The 21,564-nt window shown below is 36.4% G+C and overlaps 1 protein-coding gene across 5 annotated transcripts in view; it reads left to right on the plus strand.

The window, feature by feature from the left end:
• The window catches only part of IFT88 (intraflagellar transport 88), a 158,127-nt gene that overhangs the window by 104,269 nt on the left and 32,294 nt on the right, over window positions 1–21,564 (plus strand). For 4 of the 5 annotated variants that reach the window (XM_045978360.1, XM_045978361.1, XM_045978363.1 and 1 more), the window contains 3 exons: window positions 14,275–14,327; window positions 16,450–16,515; window positions 19,827–19,933. In XM_045978360.1, the coding sequence (XP_045834316.1) occupies window positions 14,275–14,327; window positions 16,450–16,515; window positions 19,827–19,933 (226 nt within the window). The remainder of the gene's footprint in view (window positions 1–14,274; window positions 14,328–16,449; window positions 16,516–19,826; window positions 19,934–21,564) is intronic. The other variant, XM_045978362.1, reaches the window with a different exon arrangement.

Consider the following 21,564-nt stretch of genomic DNA (forward strand, 5'->3'; position numbering starts at 1 on the left):
GGACCCTGGCTGCTGTGGAGGGGAGGGAGTATAGTTGCAGAGAAGGGCAAGAAAGAAGCACACAGGAATGCACAAGGGGAACATTTCCCCATTGCTACTGGCTTTGAAAGTTAGAGAAGTTGAATTTCATGAGTTCTTGCAACTCAAGAGGCTTAAAGGCTGAAGTTTTAAGTGTAAGAGGGCTGGACTGCTCTTGGAGAGAAGGCAGGGGAACAACCCACGGACATTCAGCATGGAAATAGTGATCTGAAGAGTACCAGAGGTACAAAATAGGGAGATTATTTACCTTCTCAGAGCATGTCCCTGAAAGGCAGCATTCATGGAGAGGCCTCTCCAGGAAAAAAGGAGCTGACCATTGACATTTCCCTCCCTTCAGTATAAGCACAGGACCTCCTGCAGGAAGCAGTATAGCACCAACACTGGTGACCTAACTTGTTTACACTAAGACCCCTTGGTGATGGGATGAAAATGCCCTTCTTTTAAATAAGGCTTACCTCAGTTCTGGCATGGCAGGCTTCTCCCCCAGAAAACCAGCACAAATCCATGCCCGCGCTACATCTCCCAACCAGAGTTTTGCAGGGCCTCAGTTTTGGTAGAGGTGACCTCTAACTTATTTCACAGGTTAGACTGGAACACACCTAGTTAAAATTTACCCACATTCAGGCCAGGGACCAAACACTGACCACGCTAGGCAAGGAGGGCCTCTGCAGATGACTAACTTGAAGGGCAGAGCAGCCAGAGCACACGCAGCACACGCTGGAGACATTTCCTGAAGACTCAGGCCCTGAGCACTACATGAAGTCGTCTTCATCAGGTCATAATGTTCAGGAGCAGGATACATAACTATTTTTTCTAATACACAGAAACACACAGAGATTTAGAAAAAATGAGAAGACAGAGGAATTACCCCAAATGAAAGAACGAGATAAGGCCATAGGCAGAGATCTAAGTAAAACAGATACAAGTAACATACATGATGGAGAATTTAAAGTAGTGATCAAAAGGATACTCACTGGACTTGAGAAAAGAATAAAAAACATCAGTGAGACCCATAACACAGAGATGAAAGAGTTAGAAAAGAATCAGAGATAAAGAGTGCAATAAATAAGAGTAGAAACATGCTTGATGCAATGAACAACAGGCTGGAAAAAGCAGAGGAACAATGTGGTGACCTAGAAGACAAAGTAATGAAAAACAATGAAGCTGAACAAAAGAGAGAAAGAAGAATTATGCAAAATGAGAAGTGTCCCCATCAGACATAATAGCATTCATATTATGAGAGTCCAAAGAAGAGAGAGAAAAGGAGGTAGAAATTTTATATTATATTTTATAATAGCTGAAAACTTCCCTAATATGAGGAAGGAAACATATCCAGATTCAGGAGGCACAAAGAATCCCCATCAAAATCAACAAAAGCAGATCCACACCAAGACATATTTGAATTAAACTAGCAAAATATGGTGATAAAAATCTTAAAAGTGGGGAGCCTGGGTGGCTCAGTGAGTTAAAGCCTCTGCCTTCAGCTTGGGTTATGATCCCAGGGTCCTGGGATCGAGCCCCGAATCGGGCTCTCTGCTCGGCAGGAAGCCTGCTTCCTCCTCTCTCTCTGCCTGCCTGTCTGCCTACTTGTGATCTCTGTCAAATAAATAAAATCTTTTTAAGTCTTAAAAGCAACAGAAGAGGACAGTTAGTTGTAAGGGAAAACCCATAATGCTATCAGCAGATTTTTTTCAGCAGAAATTCTCCAAGCTAGAAGGGAGTGGAATGATGTCTTCATAGTGCTGAATAGGAAAAATCTGCAACCAAGTACTCTATCTGGCAAGGCTAACATTTAAAGTAGAAGGAGAAATAGTTTCACAGACAAAAATTTAAAAAGTTCATGACCATTAAACCACTCCTGCAAGAAATACTAAAGGGGACTCTATGAATGGAAAAGAAAGACTAAAAGTAACAGTATGAAGCTAGGAGACCCAAAAGCAGTAAAAATGAATATTTCTACAAGAAATCAGTCAAAGAACTCACAAAAGAGAGGGATATAAACTATGATACCATATACCTAAAACATGGGAAGGAGACATTTAAAGAATGGATTGAAACTTAAACAACCATCAGCTTCATATAGAATACTATATGCAGAAGATGCTGTATCATCTAATGGTAACCACAAATCAAAACTACTAAGTATGTAAAGAATAAAGGGAAAGAAATCTAAATATATTACTAAAGAAAATCAGCAAACCATGAAAGAAAAGAAAGGATCAGAGAAAAGCTCCAGAAACAACCACAAAACAAGTAATAAAATAGCAATAAATATATATCTATCAATGATTACGTTAAATGTAAGTCATTAAAGGCTCCATCACACATAGGGTGTCAGGGTGCTTAAAACAAACAAACAAGACCCCTCTATATGCTGCCTAGAAGAAACTGAATTTAGACCTAAAGATACCTACAGATCAAAAGTGAGGGAATAGAGAACATCTGTGATGCAAGGGAATGTCAAAAGAAAGCCAGAGTAGCAATATTTTATTAGACAAACAAGACTTTAAAACAAAGACTAACAAGAGACAAAGAAGAACACTATTTAATAATAAAGAGGACAATCCAAAAGAAGATAAAACAATTGTGTAAATATTTATGCACCCAAAATGGGAGCACCCAAATACATAAAGAAAAACAAACATAAAGGAATCAATAATAATACAATCACTAGTAATACAATAACATAGGGGACTTGAGCAACATATTTACATAAAGGGACAGATCATCTAAACAAAAAATAAAACAGTGGCTCTGCATGACACTCTGGAATGATATATTTAACAGATGTATTTGGAAAATTCCATCCTAAAACGGCAGAATGCACATTCTTTTCAAGTGTGCAGAGAGCATTTTCCAAAATAGATTATATTAGGCACAATACAGGCCTACACCAGTGCAAGAAAACTGAAGTCATACCGTGCACCTTTTCTGACCACAACACAATGAAACTAGGAGTCAACCACAAGGAAAACTCTGGAAAGACCACAAATACATGGAGGTTAAATAATATGTAACTAAACAATGAAAGAATCAAAAGGACATTAAAAAAAAGAAATTAAAAAGTACATGCAAAGGAATGGAAATGAAAACATGAGGGTCCGAAACCTCTGGGATAAAGCAAAAGTGGTTCTGAGAGAGAAGTATATAGCAATACAGACCAACCTCAAGAAGCAAGAAAAAATCTCAACCAACCAACCTAACCTTATACCTAAAGGAGCTAGAAAAAGAACAACAAATAAAACCTAAAACCAGCAGAAAGGAGGAAATAATAAAGATCAGAGCAGAAATAAATGATACAGAAATTCAAAAAAAAAAAAAAAAAAAAACAATAGGACAGATCATGACACCAGGAGCTGGTTCTTTGAAAAAATTGATAAACCTCTAGCCAGGCTTATAAAGAAAAAAAGAGAAAGGTCTCAATTCAGTAAAGTAACAAATGAGAGAGGAGAAATAATAGCCAACACCACACAAATAGTTATGAGACTATTATGAAAAACTATATACCAACAAATTGGATGACCTAGAAGAGATGGGTAAATTGCCAGAAATATATTAAGTTACCAAAACTGAGACAGGAAGAAGTTGAAAATTTGAAGAGACCAATAACCAGCCAAGAATTTGAATCAATAATCAAAAACTTCCATAAATAAAACTTGAGGAACAGATGGCTTCACAAGAAAATTCTACCAAACATTTAAAGAAGAGTAAATACCTATTTTCTCAAACTATCCAAAGAAATAGAAATGGAAAGAAAACTTCCAAATTCATTCTATGAGGCCAGCATTACCGTGATACTAAAACCAGATAAAGGCAACACCAAAAAAGCACTATGGGCCAGTATCTCTGATGAAAATAGATGCAGAAGTCCTCAAAAAAAATGCTAGCAAACTGAATCCAACAATACATTAAAAAAAAAAATCACAATCAAGTGGGATTCATTCCTAGTTTGCAAGGGTGGTTCAATATTTGCAAATCAGTTAACATGATACATCACATAATTAAGATAAAGGACAAAACCATGTGATCATTTCAATAGATGCAGAAAAAGCATTTGACAAAGTACAACATCCATTTGTGATTTAAAAAAAAAACAACAACAAACCCTTAACAAAGTAGGTTTAGAGGCAACATACCTCAAAATAATAAAGGCCATATATGAAAAACTCACAGCCAACACTATCCTAAATGGATAGTGAGAACAGAGAACTTTTCCTCTACAGTCAGGAATAATGTCACTTATTTCTTTGTTTGTACTTTATTTCTTTTTGTCCACTCACAACTTTTATTCAGCATTGTAGTAGAAGTCTTAGCCACAGTGATCAGACAACAAAAAGAAATAAAAGTCATCCAAATTGGAAAGGAAGAAGTGAAACTATCACTATTTGCAGATGACATGATACTCTGTATAAAAACCCCAAAAGACTACAAAAAAAACTGCTAGAGGGGTGCTTGGGTGGCTCAGTTGGTTAAACGGCTGCTTACTGCTCAGGTCATGATCTCAGTGTCCTGGGATCAAGCTCCACATCGGACTCCCTGCTCAGCCAAGAGCCTACTTCTCCCTTTTTCTCTCCCTGCTGCTCTGTGTACTTGTGCTCTCTGTCAAATAAATAAATAAAATCTTAAAAAAAAAAAAAACTGCTAGAACTGATACATGAGTTCAGCAAAGTTGCAGAATACAAAATCAACATACAGAAATCTGTTGCATTTCTGTACACCTGTATGAAGAAAGAGAAATTAAGGAATTAGTTCCATTAGTCCCATTTACAATCACACCAAAAATAATTAGGAATAAACCTAACCAAAGACATAAAGATCTGTATTCTGAAAACTATAGAACACTGATGAAAAAAACTGAGGAGGATATGAAGAAATTGAAAGACATTCCATGCTCATGGATTAGAAGAGGAAATATTGTTAAAATGTCTATATTGTCCAAAACAATCTACACATTTAATTCAGTCATTATCAAAATAACCAATAGTGTTTTTCATAAACTAGAACTAATCCTAAAATTTGTATGGAACCACAAAAGACCCCAAATAGCCAAAGCAATTTTGAAAAAGTAAGGTGGAAGGCACCACAACTCTGGCATTAAGTTATATTACAAAGCTGTAGTAACCAAAACAGTATGGTCCTGGCACAAAAACATACACATTAGATCAATGGAACAGAATAGAAAACCCAGAAATGAGCTCAGAACTATATGGTCAATTAATCTTCAACAAAGCAGGAAAGAATATCTAATGGAAAAAAGATAGTCTCCCCAACAAATGGTGTTGGGAAAACAGGACAGCTACATGCAAAAGAAGGAAACTGGACCATTCTCTTTTACCATACATGAAAATAAATTCAAAATGGATTAAAGACCTAAATTTGAGACCTGAGGCCATAAAAATCCTAGAAGAGAGCACAGACAGTAACCTCTTTGACATCGACCATAGCAATTTCTTACTAGATATGTCTCCTGAGGCAAGAAAAGCAAAGCAAAAATAAACTATTAGGACTACATCCAAATAAAAGACCTCTGCACAGTGAAGTAAACAGTCAACAGAATTAAAGGACAACCTACAGAATGGGAGAAGATATTCCCAAATGGCCTATCCAATAAAAGGTGAGTATCTAAAATATATCAAGAAGTTATAGAACTCAACACCCAAAATACAAATCCAATTAAAAAATGGGCAGAAGACATGAACAAACATTTCTCCAGAGAAGACATACAGATGACCAAAAGACATGTGAAAAGATGCTCATAATCACTTAATCAGGGAAATACAACTCAAAACTGCAATGAGGTACCCCTCACACCTGTTAGAATGTCTAAAATCAACAACACAAGAAACAACAGCTGTTGGCTAGGATGTGGAGATAGGGGAACCCTCTTGCACTGTTGGTGGGAATGCAAACTGATGCAAACACTGTGGAAAATAGTATGGAGGTTCCTCAGAGTTAAAAGTGGAACTACCCTATGATCTAGTAATTTTACTACTAGGTATTTACCGAAAGAATGCAAAAATACTAATTCAAAAGGAGACATTCACCCTGATGTTTATAGCAGCATTATTTACAATAGCCAAAGTATGGAAACAACCCAAATGTCCATCAGCTAATGACTGGATAGAGAAGATGTGTGTGTTTCTGTGTCTGTATGTGTGTGTGCGTGTGCGCATGTGCTGGAATATTACTCAGCCATAAAAAAAGAATGAAATCTTGCCATTTGCAATGATATGGATGGAGCTAGGACTATAATGGTAAGTAAAATAAGCCAGTCAGAGAAAGACTAATAACATATGATTTCACTCATGTGGAATTTAAGAAACAAAACAAGTGTGCAAAGGAGGAAAAAAAAGAGGCAAAGCAAGAAACAGACTTTTAGAGAACAAACTGATGGTTACGGAGGGGAGGTGGGTGGGGCAGGGGGTTAAATAGGTGATGGTGATTAAGGAGTGTACTTTTACGCGGAGCACCAGGTCATGTATGGAATTGTTGAATCATTATATTGTATATGTGAAACTAATATAATATTAACCAGAATTTAAATAAAAACATTAAAATTTTTAAAAATAAAGTAGAAGTCAACAACTACCCACTACTACAGATTGCCTGTTTTTTAATGGCTTGAGAGCTAAGGCTGCTTTTTGTTTGTTTGTTTGTTTTGTTTTTAAGATTTTATTTATCTAGGGCCTGGGTGGCTCAGTTGTTAAGCATCTGCCTTCGGCTTAGATCACGATCCCAGGGTCCTGGGATCCAGCCCCACATCGGGGCCCCGATCAGGCTCTGCTCAGGGGGAAGCCTGCTTCTCCCTCCCCCACTCCCCCTGCTTGTGTTCCCTCTCTCTATGTGTTTCTATCTGTCAAAAAATTAAAACCTTTTTTTTTTCATTTTATTTTATTTCTTTTCAGTGTTCCAGAATTCATTGTTTAAAAAATATATTTTATTTATCTGAGGGACTCATGGGTGGCACAGCCCATTAAGCATCTGCCTTCAATTTAGGTCATGATCTTGGAGTCCTGGGATCAAGTCCCGCATCAGGCTCCCTGTTCAACAAGGAGCCTGCTTCTCCCTCTGCCTCTCTGCCTGGCTTGTGGTCTCTCTCTGCCTCTCCACCTGACTTGTGTTCTCTCTCGGACAAATAAATAACAATTTTTTTAAAAAGCATTTTATTTATCTGAGAGAGAGCAAGAGAACGTGATTGGGGGCAAGGGCAGAGGGAGAGGGAGTAGACTTCCTGCTGAGCAGAGAGCCTGACTCAGGGCTTGATCCTAGAACCTCAAGATCATGACCTGAGCCAAAGGCAGGTAGTTAGTTTATTGAGCCACCCAGGCACCCCGCTAAGACTGGTTTTATACCTTGTTAAATGGCTTAGAAAATAAGAGTATTTGTGTCATGTGAAAAGAAGACAACAAAGGAGAAATTAAGACATGTTCAGATAAACAAAAGCTGAGGGAGTTTATTACCAGTACACCGACCCAACAGGAAATGCTAAAGGGTATCCTTCAGGCTGAATTGAAAAGTCACTAGACAATAACTCCCAAGACCTAAGAAAATATTAAAGAATACTTGTAAAGGTAACTTCATAGGTAAATAATAAAAGCCAGTATTATATTTTTAGTTTGGCTTATAACCTTTCATTTCCCTGTATAATTTAAAAGGCAAACATAAAAGAATGCACAGAAAAGGAATGATGAGAATCAAAATAGTACACTACAGAAAATCTACAAAATACCCAAAAAGGGCAGTAATGAAGGAATGGAGGAACTAAAAACATGAAATACACAGAACAGATATCTAAAAAGAAGAAGCAATCATCCCATATTAGTAATAACATTAAATAGAAATATATTAAAATCTTCCAGTAAAAGAAAAATGTTGAAAGATTAAATAAAATCAGTATCCATCTGTAAGCTGTCTGCAAGATACTGAATAAGCCAATAACAAGCAGAAAAATTTATAAATATGGAATCAGAGATAAATAAAACAGAGAATAGCAAAATAATAGAGAAAAATAAGTAAAACCAAAATTTGGTTCTTTAAGAAGATTAACATCTTTAGCTTAGATCGATGAAGGAAAAGATAGAATACTTAAATTACTAAAATTATAAGTGCACATAGGGTCATTACTACCAATTTTGTAGAAACCAAACGATTATAAGAATACTATGAACAGTTGTATGCCAACAAGTTAGATAATATAGATAAATCAGACAAATTCCTGGAAACACACAATCACCTAAAACTGATTCAAGAAGAAATAGAAAATCTGAATAGACCTGTAACTAGTAGGGAGATTGAATGAAGTAATCAAGTATTCCAACAAAAAAATCCCTGGACTAGGTAGCTTCACTGGTGAATTCTACTGAGATGATTGATGTTATGTGTCAACTTGACTGGCCACTGGGTGCCCAGATTAATCGTTGTTTCCAGATGAGACTAACATTTGAAAGGATGGACTGAGTAAAGCAGATTGCCTGGCTCACTCTAATATTCACATAGAATCTCAAGGGACCTCGAACAGCCAGAACAATTTGAAAAAGAAAAAAGTTGGAGTTCTCACTTTCTGATTTCAAAATTTGGTGCAGAACTGCAGTAATCAAAACAGTATTGACTCAAAGACAGACATGGAGATGAATGGAATCTAGGACTCAGGGAGAAGTCCTCATGTATATAGTAAATTGATTTTCAGCAAAGGTGTCAAGACCATTCAATGAGGAAAGGACAATCTTTTCAATCAAAGGCCCTCAGAAAACTTGATCTCCACGTGGATATCAAGGAATGAAGTTGGACTCTTACCTTACCCCATATAAAATTTAATTCAAAATAGATCAAAGACCTAAATGTAAGACCTAAAAGTATAAAACTCTTAGAATAAAACAGAGGGGAAGATATTTATCCTGTTGGATTTGACAATGATTTCTTAGATATGATGACATCAAAAGCACAGGCAATAAAAGGAAAAAAAAGATACATTAGACTTCATCAAAATTTAAAACTTTTGGGGCATCAAAAGCCTCTATCAACAGAATGAAAAGATAGCCCACATATTTGCAAGCATATATCTGATAAGGGACTATATCTAGGCTATATAAAGGACTTCTGTGATTCAACAACAACAGGAACAAGAAAACATTTTAAAAATAGGCAAAGGATTTGAGTAGACATTTCCCCAAAGTGGTATACAAATGATCATTAGGCACACAGAAGTATTCTCAACATCATTAGTCATTAGGAAAATTCAAATCAAAATCACAAGGAGACACCACTTCACAGCTTTTAGGGCAGCTGTTACATTTTAAAACAACAAAAACAAAATAATAATAAAATTACATGGAGAAATTATAAGCCTGTACATTGCACATAGAAATGTAAAGTGGTATTTTATGGAAAATCACTTGGTGGCTTCTCAGAAGGCTAATCTTAGAATTACCATATGATTCAGCAATTCTACTCCTAGATATATACAAAGGATTGAAAGCTGGAACTTAAACAGGTATTTATATATGCGTAATTATAGCATTTTTCACAAAGGCCAAATGGTGGAAGCAACCCAAGTAGCCATCACTGATGAATGGATAAACAACAAAATGTGGTTGTACACATGCAATGGAGTATTATTCAGCCATAAAAAGAAATGACATTCTGGCACATGTTACACCATGTCACATGCTACAACCAGGAAAACATCATGCTAAGCGAAAGAAGCCCAACACAGAAGGACAAATATGGTGTGATCCCACTTGTACAAAATCTCTAGAATGGGCACATTCTAAGGGACAGTGTATTAGAGGTTACTGGAGTCTAGGAGGAGAAATGAAGGGTGAGTACTTAGTGGTTGTGTGGTTTCTATTTGGCCAATGGAAAGGTTTTGAAAAGACAGTAGTGGTGATTGTACAACATTCTGAATATAATTAATGCCATTGAAGTGTGCACCCCAAAATGACCTAAAATGGCAAATTTTTTGTCATGTATATTTTAATCATAATTTTTAAAAATTAATGTGATACACCAAAAGCCTTTGAATTATACATGTTAAATGAGTGAATTATATGTTACATGAATTGTATTTCAATGAAGCTATAAAAAGAGGGTACCTAGTATATTATTTCATTCATGTAAAGTTCAAAAATGCTAAATCAGTGTTAAAAAGTCAGGATAGTTGTTGCCTTTGTAGATGAAGGAAGTAATGTTGGAAGGGAGTGAAAAAGGCTTGTAGGGTGTTGGCAATATCCTATTTCTTGAACTGCAGGGCAATTACATGACTCTTCACTTTATGATGGTTTATTGAGCTGTGTAATTATGTTTTGTGAACTTTTCCATATGTGTTATACTTCACAATAAAAGATTTAAAAACTAAAGAAAAAAGATAATGTGCCTTTCTTTAAAGGCAACATTGCCCCAGGCTGGGGGAGCCATTTGGGAAATGTAGGGAGAAGGGCATTTTTATTGTCATGATGATGGGGAAGCACTGTGGGTATTAGGTAAGCAGCCACCAAGGATGGTAAACATTCAGTAATGTACAGAGAACCCGTGCAGTGAGTTGTCTCACCCTAAATGCCAGTAGCACCTTCACGAAATGCTACGTTTGATAACTGCTAATGCGAACATGTTGATAGTATGGTTTTGTTCCTGAGAGTTCATTTAAAACTCTAGTCTTTTCTCTGGGGCCATTCAGTGTATTCAGAGGAGCATCCTGGTAACTTCATGGGTAAATATGTGCCTTAGGAATGTAAGCCCGGCTGTCCTTATTCCAGCAGCTGAAAGGGGCTGAACTGAGGATCTCCTTGCCCCATCCTCCAGTTTTCTGTCCAGCACCCTGGGCTGGAGTCTTCCTGAGAAACTCTTAGGGGTAGGGATTCCCTGGCTACACAGAAGGGGTGTCCAACTGCTTCTCAGTCACATTTCCAGTCTGTTTTCCTTTTTGTAGTTTCATACCTACCCCCTCTTCCTCAGAGCTGGTGATTCCAATTCTTGAGCATTTCTTATGTTTGCAGAGAAGATCTGAACACCTGTTTTTCAGTATGCTGTTGGTGAGCACTTGAGTTTTATCTTTCCTTGCCCTGCTAAAGTCAGGTTCCACTTTTTTTTATCCATCATCCATCATTTGTATATGGTTTTAAAGTTTCATCTGAGACAGAATTTGAACTCATCTTTCTTATCTTCCCTGTTTTGGGGGTTGATTTCCAGAAACTCATTGTAAAGTAAAAGGTTTTTACTCTGCCATCTTAAATCCAGAAGTTATGACTTTCCAGTGGTGCTTACTAATTCCAAATACAGAGATCATAATTCTTCCCTGTGGTAATTCTCAGAGTCTATCCCTCATTGCTTTCTGAAAGTGTGACATAAGGGATTTATATGGGAGATTATCCTGGTAAATAGTGTTGGGACAATGACCTTAGGCAAGCTTGTCTGCATCTCCATTTCCTTCTCCTTGAAGATGAACAGGTAGAATGAATTGCTGTCTGAAGCTACTTCCACTTCTAAAATTTCATAATTCTATAATTTAAAGTTAAGTCATTGTAGATTTAAAATACTTAAAACTTTTAGTACGGTCCTCTATTCATTATACTGTGCTCGACAATTTATAACCAGTTTGCTGGGGGTGCTGGGGCAAGGGGATGTTATTTTAAATCGCTATGTCTATAAAATAGTAGCATTTTTCTTTACTTTGAGGATTGGAGAGAGAAGTAGGCATTCATTCAAGAAGTAAACTTGGCTTATTATTTATAAACTAGGTTCTGATGGTAAGATAAATGAGACAAGCCAAAACAATTAGCTTTTTCATTTACTTTTGGGCAAAACTGTCCTAACCTATATTAATAGCATATGGGCTCTCTGTAGTTACTAAAAGTGACAATAGGAGCATGGCAGTTTAATTCTGAAGATTAATAAAATACATCTATCTCATGTCCTAAATTGTACTTTGTTACATTTATTATACATGACAGCTTATCAACTATTGTAATGCATAAAATCTTGTGATGATCGTGTACATTAAATCAGTGTCCAGTTATCTGTGCTAATGGAAGCGAGCAGTATCACAGATAATCTGCAGTAATGATCTACTACAATTAATAACCCAGAATGTTATCTACTCCTTAGTAACATTAAGTCACTGAACTCTGTTCTTCCTCTCTTCACTGGGCTACTTGAGTGGTTGAAAATAATTAATCCATTTTCCATATAAGGATGCACACGTATCCATGCATACACTACTGCTCTAGTGTTTTTTAAATTTCCCAGTAGGTGGCATTCATGAAATAAGGCTTTCCTGAAGAAGAGAAAAGAAGTGGTTATAATAACAACTAGTGTTTATTATTTACATATATTGTGTTATTTAATCCTCACAACAACTTTACAAAGTAGGTACTGTTATTATCTCCACTTTGTAGATGAATAAACAGAGATGGAAGTTTAAATAACTTATCAAGTTCACAGAATTAAAAGGTTACCAAACTAAAAATCATAATCCCAACCTTGAAGGAAATAATAAAGATACATACTTGAATATGTAAATGAGAAGGAATTAATGATTAGTGATCTCCCAGTATATATCAGGCATCATGCTAGGTCCTAGGAACATAAAGACTCTGCTTCCTTCAGGAATTTATAGTTTAATAAGATATTTCAAAACTTAATAATAATACAGTATAGTAAATGCAGTACTAAACAGATTCTAGGATGTTAGAAGAGTGCCTAAAATGTCTAATCCTCTCAAGCATGGAAGAGCATAAGCGAGGTTGGAATGAGCCTCCAAGTAGAAGTAATGGTGTGTGGAAAGACCAGGAGTCTAGAAAATGCAGTGAATGCAGGGGACTCTGTCCTCCTGTTTGGACTTGTAGCATGAAATGTTAGGCAGGGCACCACGGAATTGGAGTTGGAGAGGCAGCAAATGGATAACTGGATGAACTGGATTGGGACCTTGGAGTTAACATGTGGTTGGAAGGGAGGTGATGCATTTTAAAGAGGGAAGTAATGTGATTAGATACATGTTTTCTTTAGATCAAAGGGGATGGCTGTGTAGGGAGTGGATTTGAGGTTAAGTAACTTGCCCAAGTAGTAGGACTGTGATTTCAACCCTGATTTAATCTAACTCCAAAGCTGGTAGCTGTGCCATCAATTTGAGTAGGGGTGAGGCTGTCTTTGAAGTCATCAGGTAAATGGAAGGAAGAGTCTAAAAAGAAATGAGAAAAACATTGTTATTTCTTAGTCTTTCATTTCTTCAAATTTTGTTTTCTCATTTTCTTAGATATTTGTTAACTGTCTTTAGAAATCCTGGTCATGATTACTTATTTTAGAAAAAGACATTGGGAGATGGGGAGGAGAAGTGAGTTGGGGGATATCAGAGGGGGAGACAAACCATGAGAAACTGTGGACTCTGAGAAACAAACTCCAAGGGTTTTGGAGGGGAAGGGGGTAGGGGGTTGGGTGAGCCTGGTAGTGGGTATTAAGGAGGGCACGTATTGCATGGAGCACTGGGTAAGGTGCATAAACAATGAATTTTGGAACACATGCACACACACACACACACACACAAACTTCTTATAAAGGAAAAGTTTATAAAATTTGGGGGGGCCGGTTATCTTATTTGGTTTTGTATTCCCCAGATTTTGTATAAATGTTCCATCTGATACGTATTGGTTGAATTACATAATGTGGTAGTACCCTCAAATACTGCATAATGGAATCTTAAAAGGTTGAGAGCCTATAGCCTTGCACAATAAAGCAGGATCACCAAAAAAAAGAAGAAAGAGAGAAGGAAAAAAAATTTAAGAGGGAAAAAAAGGATGAATACAATTCTTTTTTACTCTGTCTTTATCTGAAGCCTAATTATTCACACACAAGGTCAGAAATCGCTTCATGGGTACTAAATTTGCAAGCCTAAATTTCTAATCCTTAGGGTACTAAGCCAAAATATAAAATTATGGCAAAGATATGATAATGTTTAAAATAGAATGCAGTTGTCTTTAGCCACACAGGTTAAGTGGTTCACATAAAATCTAAATAAGGCCTGAACTAGACTGAAGGACTCTTAAATTTAAATTTTCTAATATGTATGATAGGTAATAATGAAAGAAATTATATATATGCTGTTGTCAATAATAAAGATCTAATCAAAGGTCAAAAAAGTATTTGAAAAAACTTGAAAGATACTATAGATGTATAGCTTTATAAAACTGATCATCACAGATTATTTCTATTTCATCTCTGATTTCATATAATTTATTTCTTTTATAGGCCTACACAAGTGAAATGGCAGCTGATGGTAGCTAGTTGTTTTAGAAGAAGTGGTAAATGCTTTAATTTTATTCATTTTATATACTTTACTTATTTATATCTTTTAGGTAATTATGCACATTAATGGTTTTCCAACTGCATATTTGTTTATTAAAACATTAGCTTTTGATTACTATACATATTGAACCATTATCTGAGAAACATAATAATTACGACATACAAAAAAAAGTTAGGCTTACAAAGTGGATCTTAATCATATAATCCATCACTACTATTAAGAACAGGTTCATTGGGGCACCTGGGTGGCTCAGTGGGTTAAAGCCTCTGCCATTGGCTCAGGTCATGATCCCAGAGTCCTGGGATCGAGCCCTGCATCAGGCTCTCTGCTCTGCAGGGAGCCTGCTTCCTCCTCTCTCTCTCTGCCTGCCTCTCTGCCTACTTGTGATCTCTGACAAATAAATAAATAAAATCTTTAAAAAGAAAAAAAAGAACAGGTTCATTATTTTTCAAAGTTAACATGTAATCATTTTGACATCTTTGTCTCAGAAAAATAGACATTCTGTACACATTAGTTTACACTTCCATTTTCTCTTCACCTAATTCTGAACATCCTTGTATGCTCTGCCAAACTTTCGAAACTGTCTCACACCAGAGGAGCCTAAAGAAGGCCCCAGACCAGAACAACTGGGCAGTGTTTCTATACCAAATACCACTAGGTATCTTTGTGTTTTCAGGAACTGTTTTTATTCCATCCTGTACTGCTACACTTGTCCTGAAGCATGGAGCATGGCAATATTAGTAGTGTTGGACTAACCAGGAAGTGAGTGATATAATTAAGACTTTCAGCAGAGATTAAGTAAGGAGATAAATGTTAATAGATTTGTAATCCCTCTTATAGAGCCAAATGATCCAGGAAAATAAATTCCTCAATCCAAGGGGAGCACAGATGTGACAGTATTAACAGTGTTCTCATCCTGTTTTGTAGGTTTCTTTCTTTACCCCGTGAGCTCCTTCAGAATGGCAGGAGTCCTCAAATCATCTAGATCATTGATCTTTGCTGTTACTGTATTTCCTATGAGATCCATAACATCATTGTCCTGTATGCACATGTTATTGATATCAGAGTGAGTTCTGAGTTACCAGTGTTCGTTACTGTGTCGGGCCTATGTAAAATATACATACATATGAGGTATTCTGAGTGATTTAAGACAGAATCTCCCTTGTGTTACTGAAGTTACAGATTAGAAGAATAGAAGCTGATATTTATTGAGAGCTGCTAGATGCTGGGTACTTCCTGTCTCTGTTGCATCCAGTTCTCACCGCAGCTCTTGGAGGGTCAGCATGGCTAGGCTTTTTGTATAGTGGGGCCCAGAGAGATTCATTGTTTACTGAGATTTTAGCAAAGATCAAAAATTCATTTTTTCCTATTCTTTGCTGCTATGAAGCTAAATTTATTGTATTTTAAAACAAAATGCTTTCTTTAAACTTTTTAATGTTTCAATTTTTAGATAACTAAGTTTCTCTTCTTAAGCTTTTTATCTCCTTTTTTTTAAAGATTTTATTTATTTATTTGACAGGGAGAGACACAGCAAGAGAGGGAACATAAGTAGAGGGAGTGGGAGAGGGAGAAGGAGACGTCCGGATGAGCAGAGAGCCTGACACGGGGCTCGATCCCAGGACCATGGATCATGACCCGAGCCAAAGGCAGATGCTTAACAACTGAGCCACCCCAGGCACCCCCTTTTTTTTTTTTAAGGTTTTAATTTATTTATTTAACAGAGAACAGGAGAGCACAGAGAAGGGGAATGGGAGAGGGAGAAGCAGGTCCCCCACTGAGCAGGGAGCCAATGTGGGGCTTGATCCCAGGACCCTGGGATCATGACCTGAGCCAAAGGCAGCCACTTAACCGACTGAGCCACCCAGGTGCCCCAAAGACTAAACTAAGTTTCAGTCATCACCATTTTACTTCTGCTTTACCCCTTTTTCAAATTTCTCTGTACATTTTCTTTCAGAAGTTATATTAATCATAGATTATATATGCTTGTGGAAGACATGAAAGTCTTCTTATTAAACCAATAAATGGTGCCAGTGTCTTGAATTAAAATTACTGCTTTGCTGAATCTTATTAAGTTTTATAATGTGCTAGTGTGGTTTTTTCTCCTTTTTTATTTATAGGTAACTACCAAAAAGCATTAGATACTTATAAGGATATTCACAGAAAATTTCCAGAAAATGTTGAATGTGAGTTTACATCTTGTAACTTTGAAGCTATAAGTTCTCACATTTTGTGTCATTAAGTGTGATAACTACATTTGCTACAGTAATTGCATATATAACTACCAGCCTATAATTTATGATACATGATTACACATATGGTTATATGATCAGAAATTTTGACTATGCAGGTACATTGTATAGAATTTAATTTTTGATGGATTTAAGTATACCACTGGGTTCTCTTTAGTAGTAAACATCTGTATTTCAGGTTTTATGAAATTTGAAGAATAAATTTTGTTTTTTTTTTAAGTTCATAAACTTAAATGTGTTTTATAGAAAACATATTTTTAAAAAATTATTTTTTTGTGTGAGAGAGAGAGGGCGCGAGCAGGGGAGAGGACATAGGGAGAGGGAAAAGCAGCCCTGGGGAGCCCAATGTGGGGCTCGGTTGCAGGGTCTCCAGATCATAACCTGAGCCACAGGCAGACACCCCACCGATTGAGCCACCCAGGTACCCCAGAAAAGGCATTTTAAACTCTCCACTTAATATGCAACTTTCTGAGGTTGAAAAATACTTTCAGAGTTTATGAAAGTAGAACAATCATCTTGCTCATACAGATAGCAAATGAATTTTAACGTTACTTTAAAACATTTTGTTTGTATTGGGCTTATTTCCCTTTTGTGAAGTTCGCTTTGTAGAAAATACTCATTTATTCCCCATCTTGTTGCATAATGGGTTTGATGTAACTTAAAGTAATAATGTGAAGTATTACAGGAGTTCCAACAACAAAATCATGATCAAGAAAATACAAAATATCCATATTCACATGCTGCATACTCCCGTTAAACTGTGTATTTCGCCCTGAATAGCTTTGCAGATAAAGGAAAGAGAAAAAATGTAATAAATTATATAATCTTTTCTATTTATGAGGAAACAAGTAATTCCTTGGGAAGACAAAAACATTTCTAACTCTTCCTTTATGTTGTGAAACCCAGAGATATATTTGATAAGATCAGTTAAAGTTACAGCAGCTCTTTGCTTTTGTGAGATCCCCACAGCAAATAAAATGTTTGAAAGACTTCTTCATTTTGTCTTTCAGTGACAATGAACACTAAACAATGCATTTCAGTCTAGTAAGATAAATCTTTTCCATGCCAAGTTTTCCAGTGGCCCAGCCTGATCTGGGAATGAGATGTACTGCATGTTCTTCATTTATTTTTTTCTCCATTTGGCTTTTGTGAAAGATCAACAGCAGAGAGCTCAGAATTATGACCTTTGGTAGCATCTTAGGAGCAAGAACTTTTCTAATGCTGATTAAAAGCTGATTTGTTTTTACAGGGATAGTTTGCAAATGCCATCAGGAAACAGGCTCTGTGGGAATTACTTGTAAAACTTTAAAAAGCACAAATTTCTAGCTCAACGTGCAGAGATTCTCATTTAGGTTTGCAGTAGACACAGATATCTTTCATTTCCTTTTTTTTTTTAATTTTTATTTATTTATTGGAGAGAGAGAGTGCATACAAATGGAGGGGAGGGGCAGAGAGAGGGAGAACCAGACTCCCTGGCTGAGCGGCTAAGTGGGGGAACCTGATACAGGCCCAATCCCAGGACCCCAGATTATGATCTGAGCCAGAAGTCAGATGCTTAACCAACTGAGCCACCCAGATGACCCTCCTGTCTTTTTTTAAAGTTTTTTATGTGATTCTTAATCTCAGTCACTTTAGGAAACTGGTGATTCAGAGATTAAATGAGTGGTAGCAGTATCTTTTGTAAAAATGAAGCAACCCAAAAGTCTGCTAGGCAAACTTCCCTACCTTGGCACCATTGACATTTGGGATGAGCTGATTCTGTACTGTGGGCAGCCACCCTACGGCTTGTATAATGTTTTAGCAGCATCCCTGGCCTCTACCCACCAGATGCTCCTAGCACTTCCACTCCCTTGTTACAAAAACAGAAATGTCCCCAGACATTGCCAAACTGCATTGACAGAATTGCTGCTGCTGAAGAACCCCCGCGGTGGCTATAGTACCTCTGCACTGGACCAATACAGGGAGAATCTGCACGCAAGTCTAAATGTCTTTCTTTATTGAATGTTTAAGATTCACATTAAGGCCTCTGCCTTCGGCTCAGGTCATGATCCCAGGGTCCTGGGATCGAGCCTCACATCGGGCTCTCTGTTCCGCGGGGAGCCTGCTTCCTCCTCTCTCTCTACCTGCCTCTCTGCCTAGTTGTGATTTCTCTCTGTCAAATAAATAAAATATTAAAAAAAAAAAAAAAAAAGATTCACATTAAGGCGCCCCTAGCCAGCTCAGTGGGTGGAGCATGTGACTCGATCTCAGGGGTGTGAGTTTGAGCCCGTGTGGGTGTGGAGATGACTTATAAATAAAATACTTTGTAAAAAAAGATTCACTCTAAAAATTAAATGAATGATTATCTGTGCCATAGGAAATGTTCAAGATGACTTTGGCCTGGATAATTTTCAAAACAAATTATAATTTGTCTACCTTCTTAACTATAGTGATAGAAAAAAAATTTGTACTGTGTAATACCTTGTTTTGAGCAGAGTAGTTTTCTGATAAACCCAACAGGGTAATTCATTTTTAAAATATATTCTTCAGTTAGCAAAAACTGACCTGCTTTAGAGAGTTTAGATGACATACTAAATTTCAGAGAACATCTACCAAAAACAATGATTTTTATTTTACATTAAATATTCCTAAGCTACTCTTTCTAAGGATAGGTAGATAAGAGAAATAGTTAAGTATATCTGTAAAATATATGTAAATTATGTTCATATTATAAATTATTAAGATAGATGTATACATGGGCAATTTATATAGTGACATTTTAAATTATTTTGGTACCATTACTTTTACAGTATGTTAGTGGTCATGAATTGCTGATTTATAAATTCTTGTGGAGTGATGCTTCAGTGTTGGTATACAGCACTGTTCAAGTACTGTGGGCATGGCAGAAAGAAAACAGATGAAAAATTCCTGTGAAGGGAAAGGCAATAAACAAATACATATGCCAGTAGTCATAAGTGGTGTAAAGGAAAAGCAGATAAAGACATAAAGAGTATGGGAAGGCCTCTAAGTAGATGGTGTGGTCTCACCTGAGAGCAGGGCAGGTAGAGAGAGTCTGTCCCGTTAGGTCCTCTTTCAAGGAAGACCATTTCCATAGGGCCAGAGAATACAAACTGTAATTAATTTTTAATAGAAACAAACACTGTGAGTATCATTCCGAGTTGTGTCCCAAAAGATTGAGACATCGATTTGTTATATTTTCAACATTGTGCATAAATATTTTTCTAAAACTATTTTTTACAATTTAGGTCTGCGTTTCTTGGTTCGTCTCTGCACAGATATTGGATTAAAAGAAGTTCAAGAATATGCAACAAAACTCAAGAGATTGGAAAAAATGAAAGAAATAAGGGAACAGGTATCTCATATGGGCCGAAAACTGCTGTCTGTTAATTTTCAAAATGTCAGCCTTCTGTAGCTCAACTGATTCTGAGGGCTTCTCTCAATAAAATAAAGTTGAAATTTTTTTCTGCTATGGCACAAAAGGAAGAATAGCTAAAATTTTACTTTGAGGATAAAATTCTATCAAGGACCACTTCTTAATAGGAGAAAGTGCATCAGAGTCAATATACATGAATGATTGCTCATAGGCAAATCACTGTAACTTTCCCCAACACAAAATAACTTACAGATTAATTTATGCAGTTAATTTGGAGTGTCCTGTGGCCCATGGAAGCCAAGCTAAAGACTATATAATAATAGTACTTTCTCTTTAAGCTTTTTCATTATGTAGTAGAACATGGCTCTGAGGATAATATTAATATACATGGAAGCATTTTATTTCTGTGTTTCTTGCGATATGTGGAATAACCGTGTTCTTATCTTTACTTCTTTAAGAGAATAATCTCTCCTACGTTTAAGACTGGATATTTAAAAATTTAACATGATTTTTGAGTGTCTGCCTTTCTTTGAAAGAAAATATATTCTTTAAGACTAGACTTTTTCAAGAAATTAATTATCTTTGATAATTAAACCTAAAGTCCATATATGCTTTCAAAGTATGGTTATCTTTGCTTTGCTTTGAGATGTGATCTAGTTGTTTTATTCTCAGTTGTTTAAGGATTATGAGCATGACATAAATTTTTACCTTAAAAATCCTATAAAATATCAAATTGGTATTAAAATGCCATGGTAGGCTATATAGTTTGAAACTTGCTGCCAAGACCAATTTACTGCCATGTATCAATTGCTAAATTAGGTAACCTATGTGGAAGCTTTGTCAAATTAAATGGGTATAAATCAAAATTCAGGTTATCATAATTATCCTCGTAATCACTATTAAATGTGTTTCATTAAGAAGAATCAAAAATAAGTATATATTTCAAACCAAGAACATTATTTAGAGCTTAAAATCAGTTGTTCTGTCAAGTTACTTAGTATAGAACCATGGAAATAGTCAAAGTCTTTAAGACTTCCTAAGTTTAATCATCAGTAGTTTAAGTTTATACTGAACAGAAAACACACAACTAATACAAATTATGGATCATGCATAATACTCTTCTTCCAACATACCACCTTAAACAAGAAAACTGGCATACGCATTACCGTCTCTGATTTGGTAGACTTCAGTGTTATTAATAAGTAGCAGCCCTTCTAACTTCCTTCTAGAAGCCCTTCTAACAAGGGTTGATAACTCTAGCTGTAGGAAGTCTGATTCTGAGGAGTCCCTGGGAAATGAACTTTAAGGGCAGAGACCAAATATGCCCCCTTTAAAGAGATGCAGAGTTGCTTTTGCACAATTTTCTTACTCCTTGATTTCCCTGTGCTTAGTTTGAGCCATTATATACACTGTGCTCTGGTTCTGGTCTTTGCAGTACTTCATCTTTACATAGGCTTCCTCTCTCCCTTTGTCTGTCTCCTTACCTCATCTTCTTTCCTTTATGCATTCTCTCTCTGTGGTGTTAAACTCTTCGTCTGGCTGACTGCTGTGAGCTAATATTCTTGTGGACTGTGGATCTTACTATTAAGAATGAGTATGTAGGCGAGCGT

The sequence above is a fragment of the Meles meles genome, chromosome 14, assembly GCF_922984935.1.
Source record: "Meles meles chromosome 14, mMelMel3.1 paternal haplotype, whole genome shotgun sequence".
NCBI classification, from domain to species: Eukaryota; Metazoa; Chordata; class Mammalia; order Carnivora; family Mustelidae; genus Meles; species Meles meles.